This window comes from Leptosomus discolor, chromosome 19 (assembly GCF_034619465.1).
Source record: "Leptosomus discolor isolate bLepDis1 chromosome 19, bLepDis1.hap2, whole genome shotgun sequence".
Taxonomy (NCBI): domain Eukaryota; kingdom Metazoa; phylum Chordata; class Aves; order Leptosomiformes; family Leptosomidae; genus Leptosomus; species Leptosomus discolor.
This window is the reverse complement of record NC_141409.1, coordinates 11,550,616-11,577,903: the sequence shown is the minus strand read 5'-3', so window position 1 is coordinate 11,577,903 and position 27,288 is coordinate 11,550,616. Positions and strand designations below refer to the sequence as shown.

The window sequence follows — 27,288 nt, the reverse complement described above, 5'->3', positions numbered from 1 at the left end:
GCCCATCGCCTGCAGCCCCGCACCTACACCGAGCCGTGCGCATCGCTTTCGGGCAGGGAGGTGCCTCTGGGCACGGGCTCGTCCCCTGCAGAGGGTGCCAGTGGCACGGGGGTCCCTGGGGCAGCTCCGCCCGGGGGTGCCCCAGCACGGGTACCCAGCCCTGGCTCCGTGTTGGGCAGCGATCACAGCTCAGCCACTGCCTGAGCGGCTCCGTTCTGTGAAAACATTTAAGACAGTTTGCTGCCACTGATTTATTTTTTTTTATTATTATTATTATTCAGAACCGCAATATGCTGCTCATATACTCTGGGTAATTTACTTTTCTAATCAAATTGATTTCCATTCAAATGAATTCTCTTGTCCGTCTCTATTCCAGTAATGTTATTTTAAGCATGAGCTGTGTCTTGGTACAAATGTATAATCAAACGGGTAGATGCAGAGGGCATTGTGGCACTTTATGGTGAATCAAATAGAAGTGAAATTATAGAAGCTTTTAGGCGCAATAATTTATGTATCGTAACTTCTGGTTGGGCCCAGCGAGCGAGATTACACACCCCTCCTGGATTTATCTGTCGTCTTGGTTTGTGGCTCGGCATGTCTTCCTTTTTTTTCTTTTCTTTTTGCCCTTGCATTGAATTAGACTGATCCAGTTCCTCTCCCAGAGGGAGCAGAGCCCCAGGGGGACGACGGCTGGGCGAGAGCAGGCCCCTATGGGACCCAGCAAGGTTTGGACTCCACCACCGATGGTTTGGGGTACCACCCTCTCTCATTGCCCCCATCCCAGCCCCAGCACAGACACCATCAACCTGGGCCAAAAATCAAGTGCCTGGCTCTGCTCCTTGCAACTCATCCCTCCGTTAGCTGCTTATTAATTACCTGCAGGCTGGTGGCAGGAACGTGCCCACTGCTGCCACCATCGCTGGCCGCCACCGTCCCTGCGCAGCCCTGAAGACATGGCCGGCCACCACGCTCGCCCTCCAACCCATCCCCATCCCTTCACCTCGCCTGTCGTTACCATTTTTACTGCTCCTCTTAACACTACCCTACCATGACACTTCAAAGACCCTGCCGGCAGCCCCGCTCGCCGCGGCTGATGTACGCGCCGGTGGCCACCTTAATTCAGCGCCGGGGCGCCCGATTCAGCGCCACAGAGCGAGGCAGGCCCGGCGGCGTGCGGCGGGAATGATGCAGTTCCTACCCTTCACCCTCTATTTGTATTTTCTGTCCTGCACGATATATATCAGCCGTCGCCGGGGCTGGAGTGCCCCTCCACAGTCTATTATAAAACGGCTCGGTGCAAAAGATGCATATAAATAAGAGGAGCTGTGAAGTGTTCCTCAGCCGCTGGTGCGGGGAGCACTCGCGGCCGTGATTTATAGCATCTGCTCGATGGGCCTCTCCGACATCAATCTCACGCTTCATTCACGTGTACGGAGGCAGGGAGAGGGAGCGGCAGCACCCCCAGCACCGGCGGGTACACGCCCTCCCTGCTATTCCCCCCGCCTTGCCACCCTCCCGGGCAGCAGCCTCGGGGAGACGGCGGTGAGCCGTGGTGGATCCTGCCGTAGCCGGTGTCTCGGCGCTGGCCAGGCGCAGCTCTGGCTCTCTCCTCTTTCCCACGGGGCCGAGAGCAGGGACACTGCGGGGCTCACGTGGGAGGTCGGTGCTGGTGGAGCGGCGCGGTGCTGGGACACCACGGCCCCCGGTGTCTGCTGGCCACCTGCCGGCATCCCCCAGTTGCAAAGGCAAGGACCAACACCACCTGCAGTGGCCTATGCCTTCTGCAGTGGCCACTGCCTTCTGCAATGGCCAACACCTTCTGCAGTGACCAACACTTTCTGCAATGGCCAACACCTTCTGCAACAGCCAAGACCTTCTGCAGTGGCCAATGCCTTCTGCAATGGCCAAGACCTTCTGCAATGGCCAACACATCTTCTGCCATGGCAATACATCTTCTGCCATGGCCAACACACCTTCTGCAATGGCCAACGCCTTCTGCAGTGGCCAACGCCTTCTGCAATGGCCAAGACCTTCTGCAATGGCCAACACATCTTCTGCCATGGCAATACATCTTCTGCCATGGCCAACACACCTTCTGCAATGGCCAACGCCTTCTGCAGTGGCCAACGCCTTCTGCAGTGGCCAACCCCTTCTGCCGTGGCCAACATACCTTCTGCCGTGGCCAACGCCTTCTGCAGTGGCCAACCCCTTCTGCCGTGGCCAACATACCTTCTGCCGTGGCCAACGCCTTCTGCAGTGGCCAACACCTTCTGCAGTGGCCAATGCCTTCTGCAACAGCCAAGACCTTCTGCAGTGACCAACGCTTTCTGCAGCGGCCAACACCTTTTTGCACCAGCCAACACATGGGTGTCTGCCCGAGGCCACGCTGCTCCCTGCCCCTCCTGCATGTGGTCCTGGCCAGCTGCCTTCCAGACCCTCCTGCTTTCCCCTGTCTACAGCTCACATTTTGGGACCCCTCCAGGCACCCAGGAGCACGTTCCTGGCACTTTCAGCTCGGCCGTGTTTCGCTGCAGCCGTGCAGCCTCACCTCCTCCGCCGTGGTGGGTGATGAGCTCCCCTTTGCCCTCCTGGGTGGCACGTCATCAGGAGCCGGTGCAGAGCAAATGCTGGAAAAGATAAACTATAAAAAAATCAGAAAGCAGCCTAAATCTGCAGCCCAGCGGGGACTGCAGCAAGCAGAACAGCTTTTGCTCAACTTGGGCTTTTTCCTGGAGAAGGAGGGAGCTGCTGGGCACTGTGAGGGGTCTGGATGTACTTTCCCCTTAACCACACAGGTGTCCCTGCTGTCCCCAGGCTGGTGGTCTGCGACCCCAGCACCCATCTGGTTGTGTTGCTAGGGGCTCATGGTGGGGACAACCTGCACCCAGGGCAGCCCTATAACACCCCGGGGGCCAAAACCCAGCAGGAGCGGAGGTGAAGAACCAAATTCAGAGAGTTGGAGCGGGTGCAGTGCTCCAGCATCTCTCCCTTGGGAGCAGATCCCGGGAAAACGAAGACAGGGCGAGTCTTTCAAACCCAGAGCTGCCTCCCAGAAATCAGCTGGGATCCAACACAGCGGCGACAAATGGTCACTTTTTAATGCCCTGGGGAAGAGCGCACCCATGGGTGCACCCATCGCCCCGCCCTTCAACCTCCTCCCTCTCACCCAGAGAGCGCTGCCGAAATCACGGCCCCATGATGGGCAGAAGGGAGACCGGCCGTTTTATGATAATAGTGATCAAAATAATAATAATTAATGCAAGGAGGAAACCTTTCTCCATCGACCCCCATTTGCTCCACCGGCCCCCCTCGGCTGCCGCAATGCGAGGCATGTTGCAGCACGGTCCTGCCCCCCCCCCGCACACTTTCCCCCTGCACATTTCTACAGCAACGTCGTTTACTTGGTTAAATAACTCATTTATCTTTTTATACTCTCTGCAGATCATAATACACCCACTCTGACAATACCGCACACCAAAGACCTAATTTTAGAAATGGTGTTTATAAGTAATCAGTTTGAAATATTGGAGCGGTCGTGTGATGGGTTTTTTTTTTCTGAAATACTGACGTTTGCAAGAAAGCTGCTCGTAAGGAAAATTCTGATTATAACAACTCATTTAGAATAAATCAGTTTGAAATGGTTTATATAACACGGCGGTATGTGCCGTACACGAGCATCCAAGTTTCTGTGTTTTTCCTTTCAGTAAGATGAGATTAAATGAAACCCCAAATGCAAGTGGTTTTGGGCACTTTTTTTTTTTTTTTCTTTTTTGCTAAGCAGAGGAAATGCAGCTTCTCAGCAATTTTATGGCCAATTGGGTTGGGGAAAAAAAAAAAAACCAACAAAAAACCGAAAAAACCCAGACAAAGATTACAGAGAGCAGAATTACCACCCCCCGCAGCCCGCCCTGCTCCTGCTCCCCCCAACACCCCCAGCCCTCCCTTCCAGCCGGGGGGGGTCCCTTGCACCCCACTCCACCGGCATCTCAGGCTCTTTGACTTTGCTGAGGGCTTTGCGACTGCTTCCCCCCCCCCCCCCCCTCATCCCAAAGACAACGTCAACCCCCACAACAACCCCCTCCCTGGGCAGAGCCCGAGCCAGGAGCCCCGGGGGAGAGCTTGGACCTCCCGGTGCTCCCCTACAGCCTCACCACCGGAGCATCACCCCAGTCCAGACTGGTACGTCGTGCCCCGGCAGCGGGGATGGCACGTGCAGCCGCCCACGCCGCATCGCACGGAGCATCCACACCCTGCGAATTCAATTAAAGAAAAATAAATAATAATAAATAAAGCAAGCGCAGGAGGGAGGGAGCGTGTGATGTGTGCAGGACAAAAAGGCCCTAGCTGGCCAAGCCAGCTCAGGTGAGGTGTGTGTGGGGGGGGAGAGCTCAGGGCAGGGAACTCCAAAAACCCCCAAATTTGGGCAAAACCATTCAACTGGTCAAGGTTGGGGTTTGTTTCACACCCTGAGGTGGAGCCTGGCCCCTCGGGGCAGCACAGGGACGTGGAGCCCCTCCAGCACCTATTAACAACCAACACCCACGGGGCCCAGACGGACAGAAAACAGAGCAAAGAAAAGCGTTTAATTGTAATTTACTTTATTATTTTGTAAATGTGAATTTTACAAAGCGTTTTACCATTAATGATCACATCGGGTTTGTTGTTTTTTGTTTTTTGTTTTTTTTTTTTTTAAATGGGTTTTTCATCATATGAAAACAGCTATGAGCACAGTTCCAACTCGGGGGTCTTAATCTTTTCTCTTTTTTTTTTTTTTAGTTACTGATATATCGTGTCAGCCATGGCTACAAAATAACAGTCTTAACTATACAGAGTAAGAGCACATAAATACTAGTGAATAATGCACGATAAAAAAAAAAAAAAAAAAAAAAAAAAAAAGAAGCTAGCATCGTTCGTGGCTGAGACAGTTGAGGAACATAATTCAGTGGTACTGTGAGATTTCCTTACAGCACAGAAAGTATTTTTAACAGTCATGAATTACAGTACTACTTAATACCCTATGAAGACGCTTTAAAAACAACCTTGTACTTTAAGTCCTTTTTTTCCCAAACATTCTGTCCAAAGGATTAATGTTCTATTTGAATCAAGTGCCATCCAAATGTTCAAGTCAAAAATATTTATACATTTATACTCAGTTGTTTTTTATTTATTTATTATTTCTTTTTTTTCTTTTTTTTTTTTTTTTGTCTGCTAAAAATAGTATTGCAAGTTTTGGCTTTTACCTTGACATAAAAATCACAATTTCGTGTGCAAAACGCTTAACAGTGGAAGAAACTCATCGGAGGAGTTGAGGGGTTTCCAATGTGAGTGCGTTAGACGTCGGCCCCCCCCTCCGGGGCGAGCGGGGTTGGGGAGCCCCCGCTCGCCGCCCTCCCGCCCCGCTGGCTCCCAGCACGACCGATTCAGACAGCAGGAACACTTTGAACAGCAGTTGAGGCCCGAGATGGCCACCGACCGGCCATGGTGGCGGGGGGATTTACGGCCGGCGAGGCGGCCGGGGCTCGGCCCGGGTTTCCCGTTGGCCCCTCTCCCCTCGCGGCGAGCGATTTCCAGAAAAACAAGCGATCTGAGCCAAACCCCGGTGGCAAAGGGCTGAGGGGAGGCGGCAGCCCCCTGCGTCGCGCCACGGCGAGGATGCTCCTCGAACGCCAGTTAAGCCGTGGGCAATTCCAGTTTCGGGGGGCTGGGATGGGTCAAACCCCTCACCCAGCTGGAGGAGGGGAGCCCCGGTGGGTGCCACCCATGGCTGGGCTCCCCACCACCAGCTCTGCACCCTCCCCCCCCCGGGGGGAATTTCTAGGGTGAAACCACAGTTTGAAGAATTAAACCATCAAGGTGGCAAAAAGGACCCGCTCCCCATCTTCTGCATCACCGGCACCATCCCTCCTCCCCAGCCCCCTCCGCGGGCAGCTCCTGCCTGCGCCGGCGTCACCGCCGCCAAAGCGGCGCGGGAACGTCACCGGCCCGTGGGACACCGGGGGGGGGGTTCACCGCGACCCCCCCCGGCCAAAGCTGGACCCACGGGAGGGAGAGACGCGGGAGCGGGGTGCGGCAGAAGGTCATGCAGCCCTTCTGCAAAGCAGCAGCTCTCAGGATGGTGGTGTTAATTGGCGCTAATGAGGAGGAGAGGGGCTGGCTCTACACTATATGGCAGCTGCAGGTAACTTGTATGCTTACACTCCGTTTTCTTTAAAGGTGCTTGGTATAACTTTAGATATATAATATACATGTAATATTGCTAATAGTCAAGCATAAGAATAAAGGTGCAGACATACCATAAATACTGATGCTTTGATTTTACACTATCAGACCTAGATGAATGCAGTTTCCTATTCACATTATAAAGCAGCCCCAAATTCTATAATTTAAAATAGTGTCGTAAACAAAGAGGAGGAAGGAGTCGGTTATGATCTGATCTTCTTAATCTGTTTTCCTTGGAAAAAATGATCAAAAAATTCTAAGGCACTCAGGAAAGCCGCATACAATCGATGGACTGCTCTGTTCTCACCTTACATTCAGTATTTTAAAGGGGTTACTCTTTTTTTTTTTTTGTTTTTGTTTTTTTGTTTTTTCTTTTTTTTTCGGAAGAATACAATCATTACCATATAACATCTTCAAACATATCATTAATCCTCCACACACAGGAAACATTAGTGCAAAATGCTTGCCCTCATCTACCAGATAAGGAAAAACCCAACGCCCTTCACATTTTAGAAGTTTGCCTTCCTAGTAATAATAATTAATAAAATAAACCCAAACCAAAAAAAAAAAAAAAAAAAAAAAAAAAGAAAAAGGAAAGGGAAAAAAAAAAAAGAAAAAACCCCAAAAATATACAGGAAGTTGTGCTAGGTATAAAAATATATATTTTCACTGTGCAACTTGACTCTCTTCAGACTCTCTGTCCTAAGCCATTCAAGTACTGCTGCTGCTGCCCCCCGGGGTGGCGCCGCCGGCCGGGGCCGTCTGTCCGGGCGCGGGTTTGGTCCAGAATTAACACCTACAGCCAACCACGAACCCCGGCCGGGGGGCTCGGCCTGCTCACCAAACCCCAGCGAGTGCCACAACGGAGGAGGACTCCTCTGCAATGCCTTTAATATACAGGTATATATAGAGACAGAGATGCACACAGACACAGAGAAGGGACGACTTTTGATCTCCGACACCCGGATCCGCTCCCAGCTTGCTGCAAACTTTTGGCAAACGCAAACTTTTGGGGAGGCGATGGGGGAGGAGGAGGAGGGTCCTCAGCCAAACCTTCCCACCCGGCTGGGCTGCCCAAGAGCTGGGCCCCCAGCAGCCGCTCCGGGGGGCCTGGGGACACCCCCAGGGCTGAGGAACTGGGCCGCTCCATCTCCTCAGGGATGCCGGGGAAGAAGCCCACCCAAGCTCGGCCCTGTGATCCCCAGTACGCCCCCCTGCTCGCGTTTGTCCTCCTGCCGTGAGCCCCCAGCGTGGGTAAGCGCCGACGGGCATCGCCGCGCAGAAGGAGCCTCCTCCCATGGCGCTGCCGGGCTGGGGACGAGCTGCACCGGCTCTGGGCTTCGGCACGAGCACGACTTTTGTTTGCTGATGTGGGTAAAGTGCAAATAGAGCCCCCGGCCGCGCTCATCCCCCCTCCCCGAAGCATCGCGCGCCCCTGCATCGGCTCATCGCGCCACCACCCGCACCAGTTCGGGGTGTCACGGTCTGCCCAAGCCAAGCCGTGCTAAAAACCGGGAGAGCTGTGCAAGACGAGAGGCAAAACCCACCCCATCGTTGATTTTTTTTTCTTTTCTCAGGGCAAGGAGCAATGGGACAGGCTGAGCGCCGGGCAGCTTTGTTATTAGGATGCAAAAAACTGCTTCAAGTATTGAAGAAAACAAAACAAATGGCCAAAAGCTGGGTTATCCTCTCCCCGCTCCCCCTTTCCCAATGGAAATACAAAGAAGGAAGAAAACCCTGAGCAAAGCGCCGTCTGGATTCAGGAACCAAAACAGGAAAGAAAAGAAGAGCACAGCCACAGTAGCCTTCGAAAGTGACTCTCGGTGCACCTTGCACTGGTTCATAAGTCCCAAACGTGTTAAAGAACAAGCTGCAAATATCATTAAAGCAGGCCGTTTAGTCACAGTAAAAATAATAATTAAAAAAAGACAAAGGAAAAAAGTCATCCTTGGCTTTCACATCGCTGCCCCCATCCCTTGGCGCAGGCAGGAGGCAGCGAGCAGGGGTTGAGCTGGTACCCACTGCCCGGCCAGGCTCCAGGGGCACCCACACCATCGAGCCGATGCCAGCCGGGGCCACCAAAGCCAGCACAGCCTGGGGACATCAGCTTTCAACAACAACAACAACAACAGCAAAAAAGACAAATAACTCAACATTGGGCTTTTCCCAGAAGGGCCTGCCTGGAGGATGAGCAAGAGGCAAAACGCTTCCTCCTCCCCCAAAACCTCTTCACAGAAGAGCACAAAGCTAATTGTTAATTTTTAAAAAAAAATTTTTTGCATTCAACACACTCCAAATTACTAAAAAGTGAGGGCCTGGTTGGCCTGGGCAGGAGAGGAGGGGGCAGCGGGTGAGCCCCGCGTGCCGGCGGCTGCACCGTGCTCTGCCTCCGGCGCGGATGCTGCCGGGAGCTGACACCAAGAGCTCCTGGCTCCGTGCCCGTCGGAGCAAGAACAAGATGCTTCCCGTGCTCCGATGCCTCTCCAAAGCCCTTTGCAGGCGGCTGAGGGGGGGCTAATCCCCCCCCCCCCCCCAGGAGGTGGCCCCAGGACTCGGTGTGCCCGTTGGCCCAAGAAGCGGGTGACGTGAAGGCGCAAGCAAGGAGAAGCAAACCAAAAGGAGTCGCTGGGAGGGAGGGAGGGAGGGAGGGAGAAAGCAAACCCCAAACCCAGCCGTAGAGGGAAAAAAAAACAACAACCCGACAACAACCACAACACCGGCCAGGGTCTCCACCTGCATCCCACGCAGTCCTCCCGACACGTGCAAGCCCGAACTCCCACGGAACCATCCCTGCTCCCAGGAACTGGAGAAAACTCCCCGAGACAACGGCACCGAGTCCCCGCCAGCCTCCGGCAGCGGCTGGGCACCGCAGCCCCCTGCCCTGCAGCACCCACGGCAAGGGGCTCTCCCCGACGCCAGAAGCCTTTATCGATCTCCCCCACCCTGTCCCACTTGGCTAGAGCCCTTCTGCTAGAGACAAACATCGCCAGTCACAGCACTTGTACCCTAACACACCTTGCTTTCCTGTTAAGTGACGGTAAAACTTTCTTTAGAGGACAAGGTTAACGATGGCTTTACTTCTGAGCTGAGTAATGGATGGGGTGGTGATGACGGGGGTGGTGGTGGTTGGGGGGGGGTGGCTAGCTTTTCTCCTCCCCTTCTTAAAAAAAAATGAAAAAAAAAAAAAGAGGAAAAAAAAAAAAAAGAAAAAGCTACAACCTTATAGACTAACCTCAGGAATATCAAAAAAGGAGCCCAATATTTTTTTTAAGTAGGTCGCCACAGACCTAGTCGTTTACAGTATAACGAATGCGATTATTTCCTTCATAAATTTTAAATACAAGCAGAATAAAAATCACATTTTTTTCAGGCAACAGTAGCAGTTCAGTAGGTAAGTGGCTTGATCACATTTTTTGTTTTGTATTAGTAATGCATGCAAGCAGCTTTAGTATTACAGATCCCTTATAGGTCACGAAACGTTTGCTCTCTTTATAAAGTCCCTCCGTAAGTACCATCCTGTCTTCTCACCGGAGTTTCGGGCCGGCTGGAGGAGCCCGAACCTTGTTCAAAAGGTTGCGGAGTGCTTTGGGTATCCGATGCCATAGCATCTGTGGCAGCTGCCTCCTGTATCACAGAGCCAGCCCCTTCGGCATCCTCGCTCTGTTCGAAGGACTGGTTGGATCCATTGCTTAGCTCTACGTTCACTGTGTTAGTTCTCAAGGCTACTATAGTTCCTGAATCGCTCCTCCTTTCTGCATAGATTCGCTGCTCAAAGACCTGAGCAGTGTTGGGCTGGAATTCAGGATCCAGGGAGACACTGTTTGTGGTGGAGCCCATGACCGTGCGGTACATCTCCATCCCTTCCGGCAGCATGGACTTGATCTTCGGCAGCCAGCGCTTGCGGACCCGGCGGGCGTTGGTGCACATATCGGCTGCTATAACATTCATCTCGCTTTCCTTAAAGCTCGGGGCAAAATTCTGACAATACACTGCAAAGACAGGGATACATAGAGCTGAGGATTCAGAGAAAGCAATACAAAAGCGGCTGCACGATCGCAGCCTCTGCCCTCTCCTAGAGACCTGCCGCGAGGCTTCGCGCGGGCCGATGCCACGGAGTGGAGGTTCACCCACGGGCCAGAGCTCTCGCAAGGACAGACTTACAGACAAGGACTCCTCAGCTCGAGACAACCAAGAAGAGACAAAATCAGAAGGCATAAAACCCCCAGGTGGCACAGGGAAGGGGGCTGGAGAAAGATCGCTCCCTCCCCAGGGACCCAGCGAGCCCCAGAGGGACCAGGCTCCTGCCTGCAGGACCCGTCCTCTGACCGAAGCGCGGCACCCACGGCCACCCACAGCATGCCGGGACGGCCAAAAGCAAGAGACGGACACAGAGAAGGTCAACACAAACACCTCAACAGTAGATCCACTAATGGCCCTTAAAACCGCGGTGGTGCAGGCACAGCTGGCGGGGCTGGAAAACGTCAGAGCTGCTCTCGACCGAGCGGAGGAGACTGCCCAAAGGGCTGTCCTCTGCCCGTCCCGCGCCTCGTGCCGGCCACCGCAGGGCCAACCAGCGCTGCACGGCCCGCTGGCCCGGCCAGCACGGCTGCTCCAACGTCCCACCACCAGCACGGCCGCTGGCACGGACCCTGCCGAAGCCCAGCGATACCCGGGCTGCAGCCCTGCTCCTCCACCGAGCACCTGACGTTACCGAACGGCACCCAAGGAACCGCCACGGTGAATAATGATCAACTCAAGCTTGTGCGCAGGGTAAAATTCAGGCAGGAAGAAGTCGTCCCACGCCCTGACACACGACAGCGTGTCGCAGGCACCGTCACTGGACAGCGATGCCTTTCCAACCTCTGAAGGTATTTGCAAGCTGCAGCAAGGACCAAGGCTGGAAGGTCCAGACCCAGGGCTCTCCAGGGGGAGGCTGCTAACAGGGAAGCTGTCTCAGGAGAGCACCACGTACAAGCTACGGGCAAGCACCAACAGCACAGTTTAGTTATTTTGTCTTTATGTATTGACATCTGCCGCCTTATCCTTTCTCTCCACATGCTACATATCCCAGAGGGCGGCTGGAAGGCCCCTGGAGTTCAGCAGCACAGCGACAATTAGGGAGAGGGAAGATTTATCTTCCGAATCTTAAAAATAAAAAAATTGCTTAGAGTTTCATTTTCCAGCGCAATAATATTTACATAAAGATTTACTATCCAGAATCCAGCGAGGGTGAGCGAACACGTTGCTTTCCACTGTGTATCAAGCCCAGGGTAAACAGGCTTTGCTGCACTAACCCATCGGGGCTTCCTACACCACCCAGGTCCCCACTCACCAGCAGGCGCCTTTTGTCCCACAGCACCCTCCTGGCGTTCAGGGGTGGCTGCAAGAACCAAATCTTTAACCTTTTGTGTCTGGTGCCTGCCATAAATCATTAAACTGCCCCGATGGCAGCAGTAACGCTCTCCTTTTCTTGGATAAACACCAGGCGTTGGGCAGAGTGAAGCAGGTAGCCCTGCACGTCCCAGCCCTGGCTGAAGCCCGGGAGCGGTGTGATCACGCAAACACAGGGGGTCTTACCTGCAGGACAGCAGCAGGGGTGTTAAACAGCCGAACCTTTTGTACCCAGAGCTCAGCGGCTCTACAGACAGACCGACCGACCAGGCGAGCCGCGTGGCACGGTGCAGAACTTTGCAGTTCAAACGTTAAAAACAAAAGCTCCTGTTGTTTTACGCAGTCTTTTAAAAAGGCAATTATTGGCAGCAGGGCTTCCATTTTACTTATTTGTTTTTTGTTTTTTTTAAAAAAAAAAGGTCTACAAAATATATCCAAGGAAATAGCTAACAGGAAGGAGATGGAGAGCACATCACCCCATGCTGCCAGGGCTGAAGCAGCCAGCGGATTCCCCAGTTCCTGGGGGCCCATTTACTGCTGCAGACCAACAGCCCCAGAAAGCCCAGGGCACCGCCAAGCCCGGCTGCTCCCGGGCACCGCCACAGCCTGGGCACAGCGGGGCCAGCACCCCCGAGAGATGTGCAGAGGGTGTCTCTGGGAGAAGGGCTGGAGCGCTCTGCTCCTGTAAACCGGGGCACTTGGCTGAGCCCTGCGCTCAGGTGAATCCGAATGCGAGCCGGAGCCAGAGGGGTAAAAGCCAGCACATGGAGATGGCCTGTTTCAGCGGTATCAAGCTCTGAAGGCTGCCAAAACCATCATTTCAATCTCCTTCTTAGAGCAGCTATCAATAAAGTAATTAACTGCAAAACCAGTGCTCTAAAATATAGCAAAAGAGTCAAGCAGCAATAATGCTTTATATTAAGATACTGCCAAAACCCACCAAAAATTAACTTCAGCCCCCCAAATGATGCAAAATAAAAATTAAATGAATTGTCCTAGAGCCTAAATTCACCATCTACAGTTCCCATTATTACACAACAGAGACGGCCTTCCCTGCTCAGGTTTCGGCTTTGCTCTCGGCATGCTGTTCCAACAGAGCAGCAGTAAATCTCTCTCCTTACATTTGACTGCGTTAAGAACCCTGCTGTCCAGGGGCTTCCTGCTGGGATCGCTCGTGGAGGACCGGATTCCAGTTCCGCAGCTGTTGGCAAGCGTGTTCCTGCGAGAAAGGCAAAAGAAGGTCCTTACACCGGGGACTCCAGGGGACGGCCACTGCCTTGCCTTCCTCCCTTTAGGGTCTTACGGAGGGATCACCACGTTACACGACATCAAGGTAAGGCAGTGGAAAACCTTGTGCTCGGGTTCAAGCACCATTAAGGAAAAGCACAGCAATCAGCGCAGCACATGCAGAGGATGAAGCGCTCATGACACACTATCTATTAACACGGTTAAACCACCAGAAAACAAACCGAATCCCTTGGGAGAGCACACAGAGCGAGAGGACGTACCGATCGAAGAAGGTGGCCAGAAGACGTCTCAGAAGGACCTTGTGTTTGACACCGGCACATAAGTGGCAATTCATCAGCTGCCCCCGGGTGATGTAAACACCTGAGCCTGGAAGGGTTGGAGAGGGAGAATTCAAACTTAACCCCCTGCCTCGCTGACAGCACCGCCTCCGAGCCACGAACAAACCGCTCCTCCTGCGCTGGCGGGTCCCGACGCGGGTGAGGCAGGGCAGGGAGCGTGTTCTTCACGTGCTGCTATGAAAGCCCAACGAGGATGTCGGGATTTTTGGAAAAGCCTTGCAGAGACGGTTGTCGCAGTCCCTCAGGGCCTTGGCAAGTCCCAGGGAATAACAATTCCTAATTTTAACCGTACAGAAAGGAAGTCTATGGAAATTAACTGAAATCAGACTCTTTCTTTTTTTTTTTCCTTGCAAAGACTCACAGCACAAGGCTTTATTCTGTGACTTTATATTTACCGATCAGATTATTTTTCCCTTCTGAAGGAAGAAAACCCCAATCCATTTGGCCTTTTCTTTTCTCAAGTAAAGACTGTAGAACTTATAACTAGAAAGAAAGGAAAAAACCCCATCTAGCACAGCAAAGGTACTCAGTTACACCACAGATCTAACTGTTTCCAAAAACCCCAGCCCGTCACCTCTTGATACTTCTGGTGAGCTGGGAATTTTCCCTCTAATGCACAGGAACTGCTGACTTTGAAATACCCTGCCTTTAAGGATGTTCTCTGGAAGAAAAAAGGAGCCCCTGCCAAAGCAGCTCTACACGTCCAGGGGTTTGGCAGTGCTGTACAGCAGGTTTCTTATCAAACCCTTTGACTTTGCACACAGCTCACACGGACCAAACCGCTCCTGCCTCAGCATCGGCTTGCAGGGGGAGGTTATCCTATTCTTCAAGCATACTGTTATATGAGAGGGCTTTGGTATTTGCTTTTAATTAAGATTAAATAATGGGTCGTATCTGGATCGAGAAGACGCTCTGTTCTCAAGACATAAAAAGATCTACTGGAGAAATAAAATTACCTCCTGGATTTCCAGGAAAGCCTACAGATGCCTGTCCCTGACCTTCCGATGAAGACTTTGCTGCAGAGCAGCCCGTGCTGGAGGGCTGCACCGGGGCAGGCACCCAGCAGCTCCCTGAGCCTGACCCTCTGCCCGGGGACGGCAGCTGCCTGCCCCTTCCCTGCCGCCGGGCAGGAAAAATCAGAGACAAAAGTGAAATACTCCGAATGGAGAGTTGAGGAGAACTTTCACTGCAGGATCTTCCTGCGTGCGCTGGTGCCAAGCCCCCAGCACGTCTCACCAGGTTTGAGACAGGAATTAGCTTTCTTCAGCAGCGGTATTTTAAGAGATAAGCCATCAGAGGGAACGCCAGACGCTACCGAGGGTAACTTCACTTTAATAAATCAAAAATAACCGAGGCAGCCACTATCGGTTAGTGATATTAATCTACTTTTTTTTCCAGATTGAAAAATGTAAATCAAGCAGGGCTGCCTCAAGCCAATTTGCAGCTCTCACTGTGAAAATAACCTGCACCACTTGATGGTTTTAAGAAGTCTCACGTAAAATGTAAATGGGTACAAAATGAATATTCCAGATACAAAATAAATACTTGTGGTTGTCCGCGGTGCTGCGGCGTGTGCGTTTTACTCCTGCCTTCCATCGAAGACCCATCCTCCATCAGATGGAAAGCCTTCCGGGCATCCCCTGAAATTCAGATTCCTTCTACAGACCAAAAATAAAATCACGCTACTCACCAAGAGATAAATGACCAGAAAGAAAGGACAACTGGTTTGGATTGATTGTGCTGCCACATGGCCTTATTGTACCAAAGGCTTTAGAGGCACTAATTAAACCTCCCCGCCCGGGCAGCAGGTATGGGCTGTCGGGCAAAGATCGATTCATCTAAACATGGCTACGTCCAAGGGAAAAAACCTCACAACAGCGTGGGCTATAAGCTGAGAAGACGATTGCAGCAAAATGAAGCTGGAGGGGACTGATAAAAGCAGAATATAATTATTTAAACTGGCATTTGACCTGGATGCTCCAGTCAAACATCTGTCTTCTGAGCAGTGCTCGGGGTACCCGGGGTGCAGGCTGGCACGGCCACCGTTTCTCGGCTACTGGATTTTACTCTTTACCCAGCTCTACAGCACCAGTATCATTAAAAACTAAACAGCACCATCTTCCACCGCAAGTTGCCCATAAATCCTTTATAGAGAAGTAGTGAATTCTCCCAATATCGTAAATTCCCCCCAAATGAAAATAAAGATAGAAGAAAGGACCAAACCCACTCCCTTCTCTTCCTTCCTACTGCAGCGTTTGACCATTTAGAAACACTCACAATTTTTAAAAAAATTTTTACAGGTTCTTCAAAGCTTGTTCGCTGACACAAATTTTATCTCCATTGCTTTGTAAATCTTATAATGAGATGGGTTGTGGGTTTTTTTTTTGGTTTTTTTTTGTTTTTTTCAGATCTGTGCATCTAAATCAAAACACAATTGTGATGCAGCCCGCACCAATCAGGAAATACACACGCTGGAGAATTCAATTAAAATGCTGAATTAATTCAATTGAATAAATCCTGTTAATGACACATTTTTCTATCAGCAAATTAAAGGAAACTTAGAACTTTTTAAAAGATGATTGGTGATGAATAATCCAGAAAGACACAGCAAGGGCACACAAGATGCACGGCTCCAGCAACGGTGCAGGCGAGACGACGAACACATTTCAAGAAGGAAAACTTCAGCGATCCCCAGGCATTCTCAAGCAAAGACAAGTTACCCCCTCATTACCTGCAACGAGCTCAAGTTTTTCTCCAGGATCTCCCTCCGAGTAGAGTTTTGGGTGGCAACGGTATCCAATTTGACTGATAAGACTGGCTGGGAGAGCAACGAGATCCCGTCGTATGAGGACACAGGAGCGGTTCTCCAGCGGGATCTGCTCTGGCTTCTCTTGAGCAACTTAAAAATTAAAAGGGAAAACCATTAAAACAGTTTATTATGCAGGCACAACATTAACAGAAGGTCAGACTTTGACTTTTTCTTCTAGCTGTTGGAAATATTCCTCCCTCCAGAAGCACAACCGTTCACCAGGGCTATCAGCCGCAGGGCAGGTGCCACCTGAAAGCGTGCAAAGATCCCCCGGTCTCCCCCACCGCCCACCTCAGCAGCTTCGTACACGCGTTTGGGTTCTGCAAGAGGGATTCTGAGAATCTAATTAGGTTTTAACTTTTCCTAAGTTAATAATTTATGAAAACGGGCAACTCTGCACAGCTGGCATCGTTCTGCAAGTGCAGCATACGGAGCTGGCTTCCCCAAACGCTCCCAGAAGAACAGTAGGTTACTTCACCAGGGGTTTCTAAAACAGGCAATAAATTGCCCAAGTTTGATAAATACCTGCATCAGCATCATAACTACTTCTCTTGGTGGTTTTTTCCTAAAAACCAGACTGCAGATACCCACTGAACCCTGAAAGGTCACCGTAGCCTCCCCTGAGGACAGCACCCACCAGCCACCTCCAACTCACCCTCTGAAGCACCTTCTCTGCCTCTGCCTTTTGCAGACCAACGTTTCCTCTCAATAATGAGAGAGACCCCAACCAACAAGCCAAAAAATGTTATTAAGCTGTGGCTTCAAAACCAAAGCACTGGGTTTCGCCAGGACACGGCTGTGACTTGCCCCAGCGTACCATCCCCAGAGCCCACCACTGCCCATGAGCAACCATCAACGCTGAAAAGCTGGAAGTACCGAGCTGTCCTACCAGCACCGTGCAAGTCTGAGTCTTGTGGGCACACAGAGGATTTGCTTTCTAAAGCACATTTACAGTGCAAGTCCACGGGCTTGCTTAAAATTACGATTTTTGACAGCGAAAGAGGGCTGACGTGGGTGTACATCAACTCCAGCAGCGCTGGGACGTGGTGGGGGCAGTTACAGTTCTGAATTGCAGCCCAGTTCTACAGTGATCCAACCTTTTTTCCCAAAACTGTCTGACAGCGTGGCGAATGCCACGCATAATATCAAACCCAGCTCTGTGCTTCAATATCTGTGAACGCAGAGAGCAGAAAAAACCCCAGCAATCAGCATTTTTGAACTCAAAATGTCTCCTACTCAAGAGGTGCCTTTTCCTGCAATTATTTCGGTGTTCTGGGGGCCACTTTTCCTCTCTCTAGATAAAATAACAAGTTCTGCAGACTTGTTGCTGCAGTAACCAAGGGGCGATGGCTCCCGCACAATGGGAGCAGTGTTCTAACTAGGACATGCCCCACGACGCCGTGCTGCGCCGTGGCATCCTATCGCCGGCACGGGGCTGAAAGCATCCCCACCCTCGCGGCTCCCTCCTTCCCTAAAAAGTCGGAATACCAGGAAGGTGCCCCTTGCTCGTGGAGCTGCACCGCACCACAGAAGCGTTTCCTTCAGTGATTAAGGATCAAACAGTGGCAGAACAATTCACGTGATGTTTTTAAACTAACTTCTCTTGCCATCGCAGCCCGATTATCTATGCAAAGTGGCAGGGCTTTGTAGTGCTGATGCGCAGTCCCACTGACATACAGAATTTTCACCAACTGCAATATTTCCCTGTTTCTTCGTGCTCCCAAGCATCCAGGCACCCTCCCCTCGGAGATGGCAGTCATCTCCTGCTCACACAGAGAAAGCAACTCAAAGACCTGCTCCATTTCTGATGCTTTCCAAGAGTGATAAGCAGAGTATATCCAGTTAAATACTAGTATTTTCCAGCTTAAACACATCAAAAGCAGAGGGGCACTGGGTATGGGGGAACCAACACCCACGGAGGGCCCACTCCGCTGACCTTCACAGGCTTTTTGGCTCTGGCAAGGCGTGCTCGCCACGGTAGGCTACGGCACAAGGGCCATGGCAAAATAACTGCAAAGCTCAAGGGGAGAGGAAGCAGCAGGAATGGACCCCGCAGTCAGCTCCCACCCAGAGTCCTCTGCAGGTTACCCACAGGCTGAACTAAAGGGTAAAATTACGTACACACCACCTGCGAGCGATCGTTCTGCTGCTGAATCCCAGACACCAGACTGGGACATCCCCAGTCCTCAACAGCAGCAGCAGAAGATCGGTGAATGATGCTGTTAGGGGTGAACCAGAATTTGGCAACAGCTTTTTGTGCTAAATGCACGTCCCTGAGCCTTCAGGCCACAGGCCAGGTGAGGACCTGTGCACAGGGCTCCTGCTAATTGCAGGCAGCTCGTCAAGGCGAGTGCTCCGCAGCGCCGGGCTCTCCCCGGAGCCACCGCTGCAGCCGCCCGGCAGGAGCAGGAAAACCATCGCAACCCCTCCCAGGCTGTGTAAAACTGCAGTTTTAATATTTCATTTTTACTTTTAAGTGATGACTCAGGTCAAAGTGCCCACGATATTCATCACCACCTGAAAACCGGCAGATGTTAAGCTGCTGAAGGGAAGCCGGGCAGACTGATATGGATTCTCAGAAAGTTTCTTAGAGGCCTCCAGTTATTTTCTTCTAAGTGATATAAAGGCTGCGGGTCTCCAGGGAAAGTAGCTGCAATCAATACCCCAAATGAGACAGAGTTCAGAGCAGGAGAGGCAGAAGGTCCTCGCAGCTTGTGACCCAATACTGCTGTGAAGGAAACAGAAGAGAACTCAGCCATGCCCTCGTCCTGACTGCTTCATCATCACGACCGCTGCCACTGAAGAAAGTAAACCCCTACAACATCCCAGTGGCAAACAGCTACAGCAGGCAATGACAAACCTACCTGCTCTACCAGTTTCCATGGGCAAACATTCAATAAAAAACAATTTTGGGGTCAAAGAGATCTTAAGGTAGCAATAACGAGGCGGGCAAAAGAAAGGTCGGCACAAGCACTGTGTTCACACTGCCTTCGTGGAGAAATTTTGAAGGATTTGGTGTCGAACCTGCTTCCTGAAAGAAAAGCAGCTTCTCAGGAAGACAACACTGCCGTGCTCGTTGGTAACAATCCTGCCTTGAAGAAATTCTTTGCTTTTGCGGGCATTTCACTTCCTACACATGGAGCCATCGAGAAGTTTACATTTCTTCCCGTGAAATCAAATACTTCATAAAACAAACTAAAATTTGGGCTAAAAAGACCAAGCGTAACTCAATCCACTATTCTATTTTGCTTACATCTGTCCTGCTGGCTAGCTCTCTATAAATCTCTTATTAAACATGGGCATGAATCATTTTTTGGACTTTGTTTCCATCAAAGCATTAAGCACAACTTCAATAATACTAAACAAAAACGACCAAAGATTTAGGCCTTTCAGTGCCACCTCAATTCAGCAGATAGCAATCGGTTATGTAAAGAAGCAGGATACAAGAGACACTTTGGTCCCATGTTTTCAAAGAAAGCCCGTCTGTTTGGCCTTTATGCTCTGAAGAACAGGATAGTATTCGCTTCTAATTAATTTGTATCTTCAGAGGGCAGCGGCTCCTTCCCTTTGAATGAAAGGGCAAACAATGTGAAGTATTGTTTAATACAGTTTTGTTCTCGACCAAGAAAGGAGCCTACCAGCTAGCGGAGAGGGGCAGGAAATCATTACAGAGGAAGCAATGAGAGCTGCCAGCCAAAAGCTGGTATATTTTATTTATTCAGATATATGCTCAAACCAACTCACTGGTCCATGCTCAGAGGAAAGCTGGAGTCGCAGGAATTACCGGTGCTCCACAGCTCCAGGCTTTGTGTGATGCTGCGGGCACGTGTCCTCCTGGTCCCTAAAATGTACCATCCAGCTTAGAGGTCTGTTACACCACCCTCTCGCTGAGCCCATGACGGTTTTGGTGACACCAGGACAGTTGCACGTCCCGCCTGAGGTGCCTGGGACCAGAGATGCTGAGCCCACACAGTTCCCGTTGACCCTCATCAGCGACGGGCAACAAGCTGCTTGGGCAAGTGCCCGGGATCTGGCAACGCTGGGAATTTCTGTCTGCACACCTGGCACCAGTATTCACTTATTTCCTGACAAACCAAACACCAGGGCTTCAAAACTATTCATGAACCCCCAGTTCCCACCAGTTTGGGTTCTCCTCTGGACTATTTACTGCATATAAATTTCAACATACTCCCATGGGTAAGAAACAACTATTTCTGTTTTAGGAATGGGATTCTGAGATACAGAAAGATCAGAGTGATGGACCCTCACCTGAAAGTTAACATTTACAGAGCCCCAACATGAAACCACAAGTCACGAGCCCTGATCCCCCGCAACGGTTACAAAACCATCTCTACCTGCTCCACCACCAGTCACCACATACGCAACCACGTGGATAATTCTGCCCTGTTCCCTACACGGCGAGAAGTTTCCTTTCAAATAGCAATATTTTACAAACATTTTTATTTTATCCCATTAGCCTATTTTCCACTGGCAGTGGGACTACCCCAAAAATAGCATCCCTGCTGCAGCCCCAGCATCGCCAGCATCTGCCTGCCTACGTAAACCTGTACCACAGAGGACACAGGCACGCACTGCGGGACAGATATATGATATAGTCCCAACTGGGATAGTTTACGTTTTACAAATAGTACATTTATAAAAAACGTACTGGAATGTAGAGGTTTGATTTGTGACCTATTTATACAGGGAGGTAATTTGGAATTAGTATAGGAAAAATAATACTGGTTTATAAATACCCCTATCTTGCCTTCGCTTCAGATCTCAGCCAGGAGTGAAACATCTGCCAGCCTAAAATTAAACATCTGTGTTTTACGGTGAGGAAACCGAGACTGGAAGTTTAACGCCAAAAAAGGGCAGAGGCTGCACGCCCTCAGCCCGGGGCTCTGCCTTCCTCCACCGCTCAGCGCGGCGGCCGGCACCGGTCCCTGTGCCAGGATGGGCGATGCTGGTGCTGGCCGGCTCCCGGCGTCACACAGCAGCGGGGCTGTTGGCAACCCTCGACAAGAAGCCAAAGGAAAAGTGCTCTGGCGAATAATCAGGGCATCCTCTCTCGACCACTCGATTTCTCTAAAAAACCCACCAGCTCTTTGCTCGCGAGCGTCCCCCCCCGGCGCGCAGCACAGCGTCAGACCGGCCACCGCACGGCACTGGTCCTCGCCGGAGCAGATCACCGTTCCCGCAGTCAGAACCAGCCACTTTATTACGGCTGCAATTATCTGGCGTCGCGAGCCGTGATTTACATCGCTGCAGCGTGTCGTTCCCAGGCTTGGTTCGGGATGCTGCGCGGGCTGCGCCGGAGCCGCTCATTACGGATTCTAGGTTGTTTCTTGCCCTCTTTCCTTACTGTCAGGAATCAGAGGCCAGGAGAGAAAACTATTCTCTCAGCTAATTACCACAACTATTCTATAATGGCTATTTTAGATGAATTTTTAATGAAGTGTACTCTTGTCAGTTCGGGATTTCATAACTTTCAAGTCCAGCCTTTACATTCCAGCCATTTGCTGCATAATGATTTCTCCTCTCCCCTGCAAACCGGCGCAGCAGGAGCAGGGGAGGAGGACGGACCCTCCCGCAACTTCGCTTGCGCCTGTCAAAATTAAATTAACTGCATCTGCTAAGCAGCAAGCTGACTGACAAGAACGCAGTTCAGTGCAGAAAAACGCCGAGCATCTGCAAGTCCTGCTGAAACCCACTTCAGATCAGGCCCACGACGCTGTAATTAACAAGGATAAAAATACTTTGCTTTTGTTTAATATTTTCTGGAGTTGTGCATTCCTCAGATCAGATGCTAGAAACCTCATTAAGTCTCACTCGTGTCCTCAAGGCCCACATGTTCTCCGCAACCAGACCTAGTTACAGAATAAGGAGCCATTTTACCACGATGCTCCCAGCCTGCCACAGCAGCAGGTGGGCGCGGGGATGGCGGCGGTGACACTGCGGCCACCGAACGTGGCCAGAGGCTGGTGGGAGCTGAGGCACCTTCTCCGACATCCCTCTGCAAGCTGCCACCCTGTCTACCGACACCTAAACCTAACCCTACCACTGGCCCGTGTTTAAGACTGGGCTTATCCTTTCACTCAGCTGCTCTGCTTTTGCAGGTCCGACACTTTTCCTGGTCCATCACACCGGCGCCATCGCTGCAGGAGGCGCATGGCTTAACAGGACCTCCTCCTCGCTCCCTCTTCTACCACCAAACCCTTGGCCAAGGTGATGATGTGCTCCTTGGCTCTCTGATCCTGGCTTTGGAGATTCGGTGTGGTTCTGACTATAAAAAAGGGTGAACGAAAATACATTAAAAAAAACCAGCCTTGGGGTAAGAAGAGGCTTCATGACCCTCTGGGCTAAGGGGGGGTCCTGCCCCATGCTGCTCTGGCCTCGGGGGTGATGCTCGAGGCAGGTGGTGCTCAAGGCAGGCGATGCCCAAGGGAAGGGAAGAGCATCCACCACCAGTGTCCCACCACACACTTGCCAGCATTAGCTCAGTCAACGCTTCAGCCGGAGAATGAAAAAGCAAAGAAAAAGGAGGAAAACCCGCCCCCCCCCAAAAAAAACCCTCTCTGAAATTCAGAGCTTCATCTGCTGTGCTCTTCTTTGGCTTTGTTTTTGTTTTTCCAAACGGGGCTCTTGGAAACCTTGGCAATCACTACTTTAAAGGGCTCCCCCCTCCCCCAGGCCTTTGTAAGGCTGTCGGGATCTACATGCCAGGAGCAGGATTAGCTGGCTTCTCTCTTCCATCTTATGGTTTTATTATTCTGCACCTTTTGAGGGTACAGTTTATCCCGAGTAATTAAAACACAGTTAGCTGTACAAGTCCAAACCATAATGGAATAGCTTAGGTTTTATTTTTCTTAATCTCTTTTTTGTGTGCCCTCTTTTCCAGGAAGCCTGATACTATAGCTGGCTTATTTAAAACAGGAAACTCCCTTGAAATGTGCTGGTGTGGAAGAGATATTTTAGCAGAAATGTGGTATATTAGAGCCTTAAGAGTGGGTCTGGGCAGCACCATGCTCCCGACCTGCCTCCTCCCCGCATGGCCCCTGCCTTGGCGTCACAACGTGGTTCAAGTCTTCCCCCTACAGAAACCAAGCAGGAAAACTTCGCTGTGGGATGCTCAGCTCCTGTGCGAGGGCTGGACGGCTGCAGCATCTCCAGCGACACCCGAGAAAGCTCCTTGGATTCTCACTTTTCCAACTGGGACGACTCCTGCACCGCCACGACTAGGTACAGCCTAATAGCTGCTGCCTGCGCCGTCCTGGGCTGGGCCTGCCCTTGCCTTCTGAATCCATTTTGTTCTGTTACTGCATGAACTAGCCCTGCGACAGCGAAGGAAAACACCGTGTCCAAGGGTACAATCCCATTGCTCTGAGGAATAACGCTGCGAGCCCGGCGCTGAAGGCAAACCCACATTTCCCACCGCACGCTCTACAGCGGGGAAGTGCAAAGCAAAATAAAAACAAAACCAGTCTTGGGGAAAACAGCCCGATTTCTGTTCAGTCTGACTCGGAAGAGCAGCTGGGGCACAGGGCCCTGCTCCTGCTGGGTGGGCGGCCACAGGGGAGACCCCGACCTTGTCCCCATGCCCTGATCCCACTCCTCACCCACCTGGTACCAACCGCTGGGGGCTGAAGCACGGCAGACAGAGCAGACAGGCTTTTGAGACTCATTTTCTACAACTGGCTTGCCCGCTTTTCTCAGCAAATATTTCTAATATCAAAATACTAGCATTACTACCAGCATGCTTTACCCCTTTCGCACATGGCTTGGTAAAAACGCTTGGAAAATATTGCCTATCTGCTTGCTACCTGGCAGGGGGACATGCAAAGTGGACGTTGGGCTCCCGATCTTTGGGATGGGATGGGACAGGACAGTGTGTTGAGATGGGATGGGACAGCGTGTGGGGATGAGCCTGTTCTCAGTACCAGGGAAGGCTTGGCTTTAGGGAACAGAATGGTCACATTTGTCAAATCCTCTCCCTTGCTCAAGAATAAAATCAAACAGCTTTGAGGAAAGCACGCCAGCTCTTCAACGAACAAGAGTTAAATACCTGCAAAATCAGTCCAGCAATTTCAGCGCAGGGAAAGCGGCGCCAGGCAAGAGGATGCTCCATGCGGCCAGAGCCAACGGGGAGATGTCCCTCCCCGGGGAGCGCCCGCAGATCAAAGCTGCCGCCACAAACACCTGCAGCTCCGACCGGGAAGCCGCTGCGCCGAGGCCGAGCCTCTGCGCGGGATGCGGCGAGCTGCCTCCGCACGGGGTGCGGGCATGCCGGTGACCCAGCGGGCACCTCTGCCTCCGGTCCTGAGCCCCTGGCTCTGTCCCCCCCTCCCGTCCTTGCTCCTCAAGAGGGTCCGAGCCCTGCAAGGTGCCCGGCGGCAGGGGTGCACGTCCCAGGAAGCCTCCTCCTGCACGGGAAGCGAGAGGGAAGGGGCCTCGTGCCCCTGTGCCGACCCCAGGGCTGAGTCAGCAGCTCCTGACCGAGCACCTCCAAAGTGAAGCCACCTCCTCTGTCTAAGGCATGCCCAAGGAATCGCCTAATAGGGAAATAAAATATTATCAAGAGGCCCCCAAATTGCTCATCCCTTTTTGACAGCGATGCACTGGGCATGGCTGGCAAAGGAAAGGGGGGGTCACTTCAGGCAGTGGGCATAAAAGCCCTCCTTTTCTTCTTTTTGCAGATATTCTTAATTAACATCTATGAAAATGGTTTATTTAATGGCTTTCTCCCTTCCTTCCAACGTCGTATGTTCATCACTTTCTAAAACATTTTACTCTGAAAGGCCAAGACAGAGGGAACGTGCCTTGCACCTCGCCGAAAACTCACTCCCAGACCGACCATCGAACCCCTGCTGGGACGGCAAGGGCTGACGCTTCCCTTCCCACGGATGACCATCCCTCTCGGATGACCGGCAGCAGGTGAGCTCAGCCGTCACCATGGGACGGTGTCACCACTGCACGGCTCACGTAACCACCAGGCTGCTTGTCGGCTGCCTCGGTCAAAAAGCGAAGGGCTAAGCCGACCATGGCAGATGACACAGCCTCTCTTATCTGAAAAGCCTCTCAGCTGGGGACACAGCCCACGAGCGATGGCACAAGGGACCTGCCCATGCCATACCGGGACACCAGCTCTGACACGCACCGCCTTCTGCACCGCGCTACGTAAACAAACAAACGAAGCCCCCGAAAACAAAAGCCTGATGAGCAAGCCCCAAAACTACCCGTGCTGGCTGGAGAAGGACCAAGCGAGCACCGAAGGAGAGCAGAAAACCCAAGCAGAGAGACTGTCCATTACCAGAGTAGCCTCCCGAGGACTTGATGTACATCTGCCCGTACTGCTCCTCCACCATGGTGTCGTACGCCTCGTCGTCCTCCTCGTCCTCCTCGTTGTGGTAGGAGGTGGGGCTGTCGGTGGTGGGAATGCTGCTGGCGCCGGGGCTCGTCCGCTCCCCCTGCGTGTACTGGACCTGCTGGACGTTGGGGATGAGGGTGGCCAGGTTGGGCATCCCGTAGTAGGACACACGGGAAAGCTTCAGGGGACCGGCGTTGGGGCCACCGCCGCCTGCCCCCTCCCGGGCGCCGGGCTCGAGGGGCCGCTTGCCGGCCAGGCCGGGCAGGGCAGCTGCCTGCAGCTCGAGGTTCTCGTGTTTGACGCGCGTGAGGAGCGGGATGGGCATGGAGGGGGACATGACGTAGGGCGCCGAGGCTGACTGCAGCTGGTTGCAGGGACTCTGCGGCTCCGAGCTTGGGTCTTCGATCATGGTGGTCTGAGAGTCACAGTGGGGAGAGCTGACCTTGAACATCAAGTCCGTCCCTTTCTCTACGATGTGCTGGATCTGCAGGAAGCCCGCCGTGTACATCACCACCAGCTGCTCGCTCGCCGCCATGGTCAGCTTCCCAGTGTAGCAGAAGGAGAGGATCTGCTGGAAGCAAGCGGGGGGGACGGTACCCGGCAGCTCAAAGGCGTTTTTGCTGTTCCCACTGAACAAGTCTCGGAAGTAGAGGCTGCTGGCGGCCAGGACCGCCCGGTGCGCCTTGAAGGCTTGGCCCTTCACCACGATGGAGACATCGCAGTACAGCCCCAGCAGCCGCTGCTCGTTCAGGCAGCCCAGAACGGTGTTCCCAAAGTTGGGAATCTCTATGTGCAACATCTGCGACATGGCTCAGGATCGGCTGGAGCTCCTCAGACATTCAATGCAGGAAAATCCAAAGTAGGGCACATCTGAAAAACGGAGAAGGCAGGGAGAGAGGCACAGCGTTTTTAGACAGTTTACCAAAGCAGGGAGAAGCAGTGGAACCCACCTCACCCGACATCAAAGGCTCAAAGCTAAGCTCTGAGAGCCGATGCGGAAAAGCAATCGCTTATGAAAATGACTTATCGATGTTTCCAAACAACGTTAGAAATGCTATTGGTGGCTGGCAAAAGGATACTCCAAAAATGCAAGTATTTTCTTCAAGTTCTGGTCTGTTTAAATAAGCACCACTGATTTATTCCCCCGGGGGTTTTACTTCATGCAGGAAAATCTGAACGGTAATGGGAGAGGAGTGAACAGTAAAGCAAACGTAAGATAGTCAGACAGATCTTGGGTAGCATTATATAAGAAACACAACAACCAGCAGCTATGTTGAAACTACAGAAGAGATATTTATAAAACAATGTGCCATTCTGCCCGAAATAAATACAGGATTCTGCCGGAGCGACAGCTCCCAGGAAAAAGCACTTTGAAAAGCAATCTTCCCATTTGCACCAGAAAGAGGGAGCATTTCAACAGTTAAACCCCTTCTCAACAGATTTATCCTCCAACAAAACGAGGCTTATCTCCAAATTAAGCCAGATATTTGAGCCCCAATAAAACAAACCAACGTGCCGCAGCGAACCGCCTACCAAGTTGTCTTCTTATTTTTCTCCCCCAAATCCAAAGTGGGGCAGGCGGAGCCCCAGCCCAGCCCCTCCTGTGGCCGGAGCCCCTGGCCACCCTCCAGCCCATCGCCCCCCCCCCCCAGCCGGGGGTACCAGCCCCAGCCGAGCGGCACTGGGGACCCTCCGAGCAACCTCACACGCAACGGGGTCGAGGCGACGGCTCCACCTTCGCATCCCGCCGCGGCCGCTCTCTGCGGCCGGCTGTACCTTTTGGCCACCGGGATAATTCCTCCTTTCACCGACCAGATCACGCCTCGCGTTCGAAGGGAGCTCACACGCAAAGCCCGTGCCACGGCGGAGCAGGTAGCGGCAGCGCAGCCCGTGCACTGAACTCCGGCGAAGCAAAT

At 52.1% G+C, this 27,288-nt stretch overlaps 1 protein-coding gene across 1 annotated transcript; it reads right to left on the bottom strand.

Moving 5' to 3' along the window:
* Nucleotides 1-9,708: 9,708 nt before the first annotated feature.
* Nucleotides 9,709-26,180, bottom strand: NACC2 (NACC family member 2). The gene is made up of 5 exons (XM_009957822.2): nucleotides 25,316-26,180; nucleotides 15,928-16,095; nucleotides 13,119-13,224; nucleotides 12,732-12,829; nucleotides 9,709-10,208 (listed from the first exon to the last, which is right to left on the bottom strand). Exons 1-5 carry the CDS (start codon nucleotides 26,178-26,180, stop codon nucleotides 9,709-9,711), a joined length of 1,737 nt encoding a protein of 578 aa, XP_009956124.2.
* Nucleotides 26,181-27,288: the final 1,108 nt, after the last annotated feature.

Bases quoted from the DNA above. Each gene is read 5' to 3' on its own strand.
- NACC2 (XM_009957822.2), bottom strand. From the start codon at position 26,180: ATGTCGCAGATGTTGCACATAGAGATTCCCAACTTTGGGAACACCGTT. The intron at 12,830-13,118 runs GTACGTCCTCTC...CCTTTCTCGCAG, and splicing joins CTGGCCACCTTCTTCGATCG to GAACACGCTTGCCAACAGCT. The intron at 10,209-12,731 runs GTAAGGAGAGAG...CTGTCTTTGCAG, and splicing joins GGTTCTTAACGCAGTCAAAT to TGTATTGTCAGAATTTTGCC.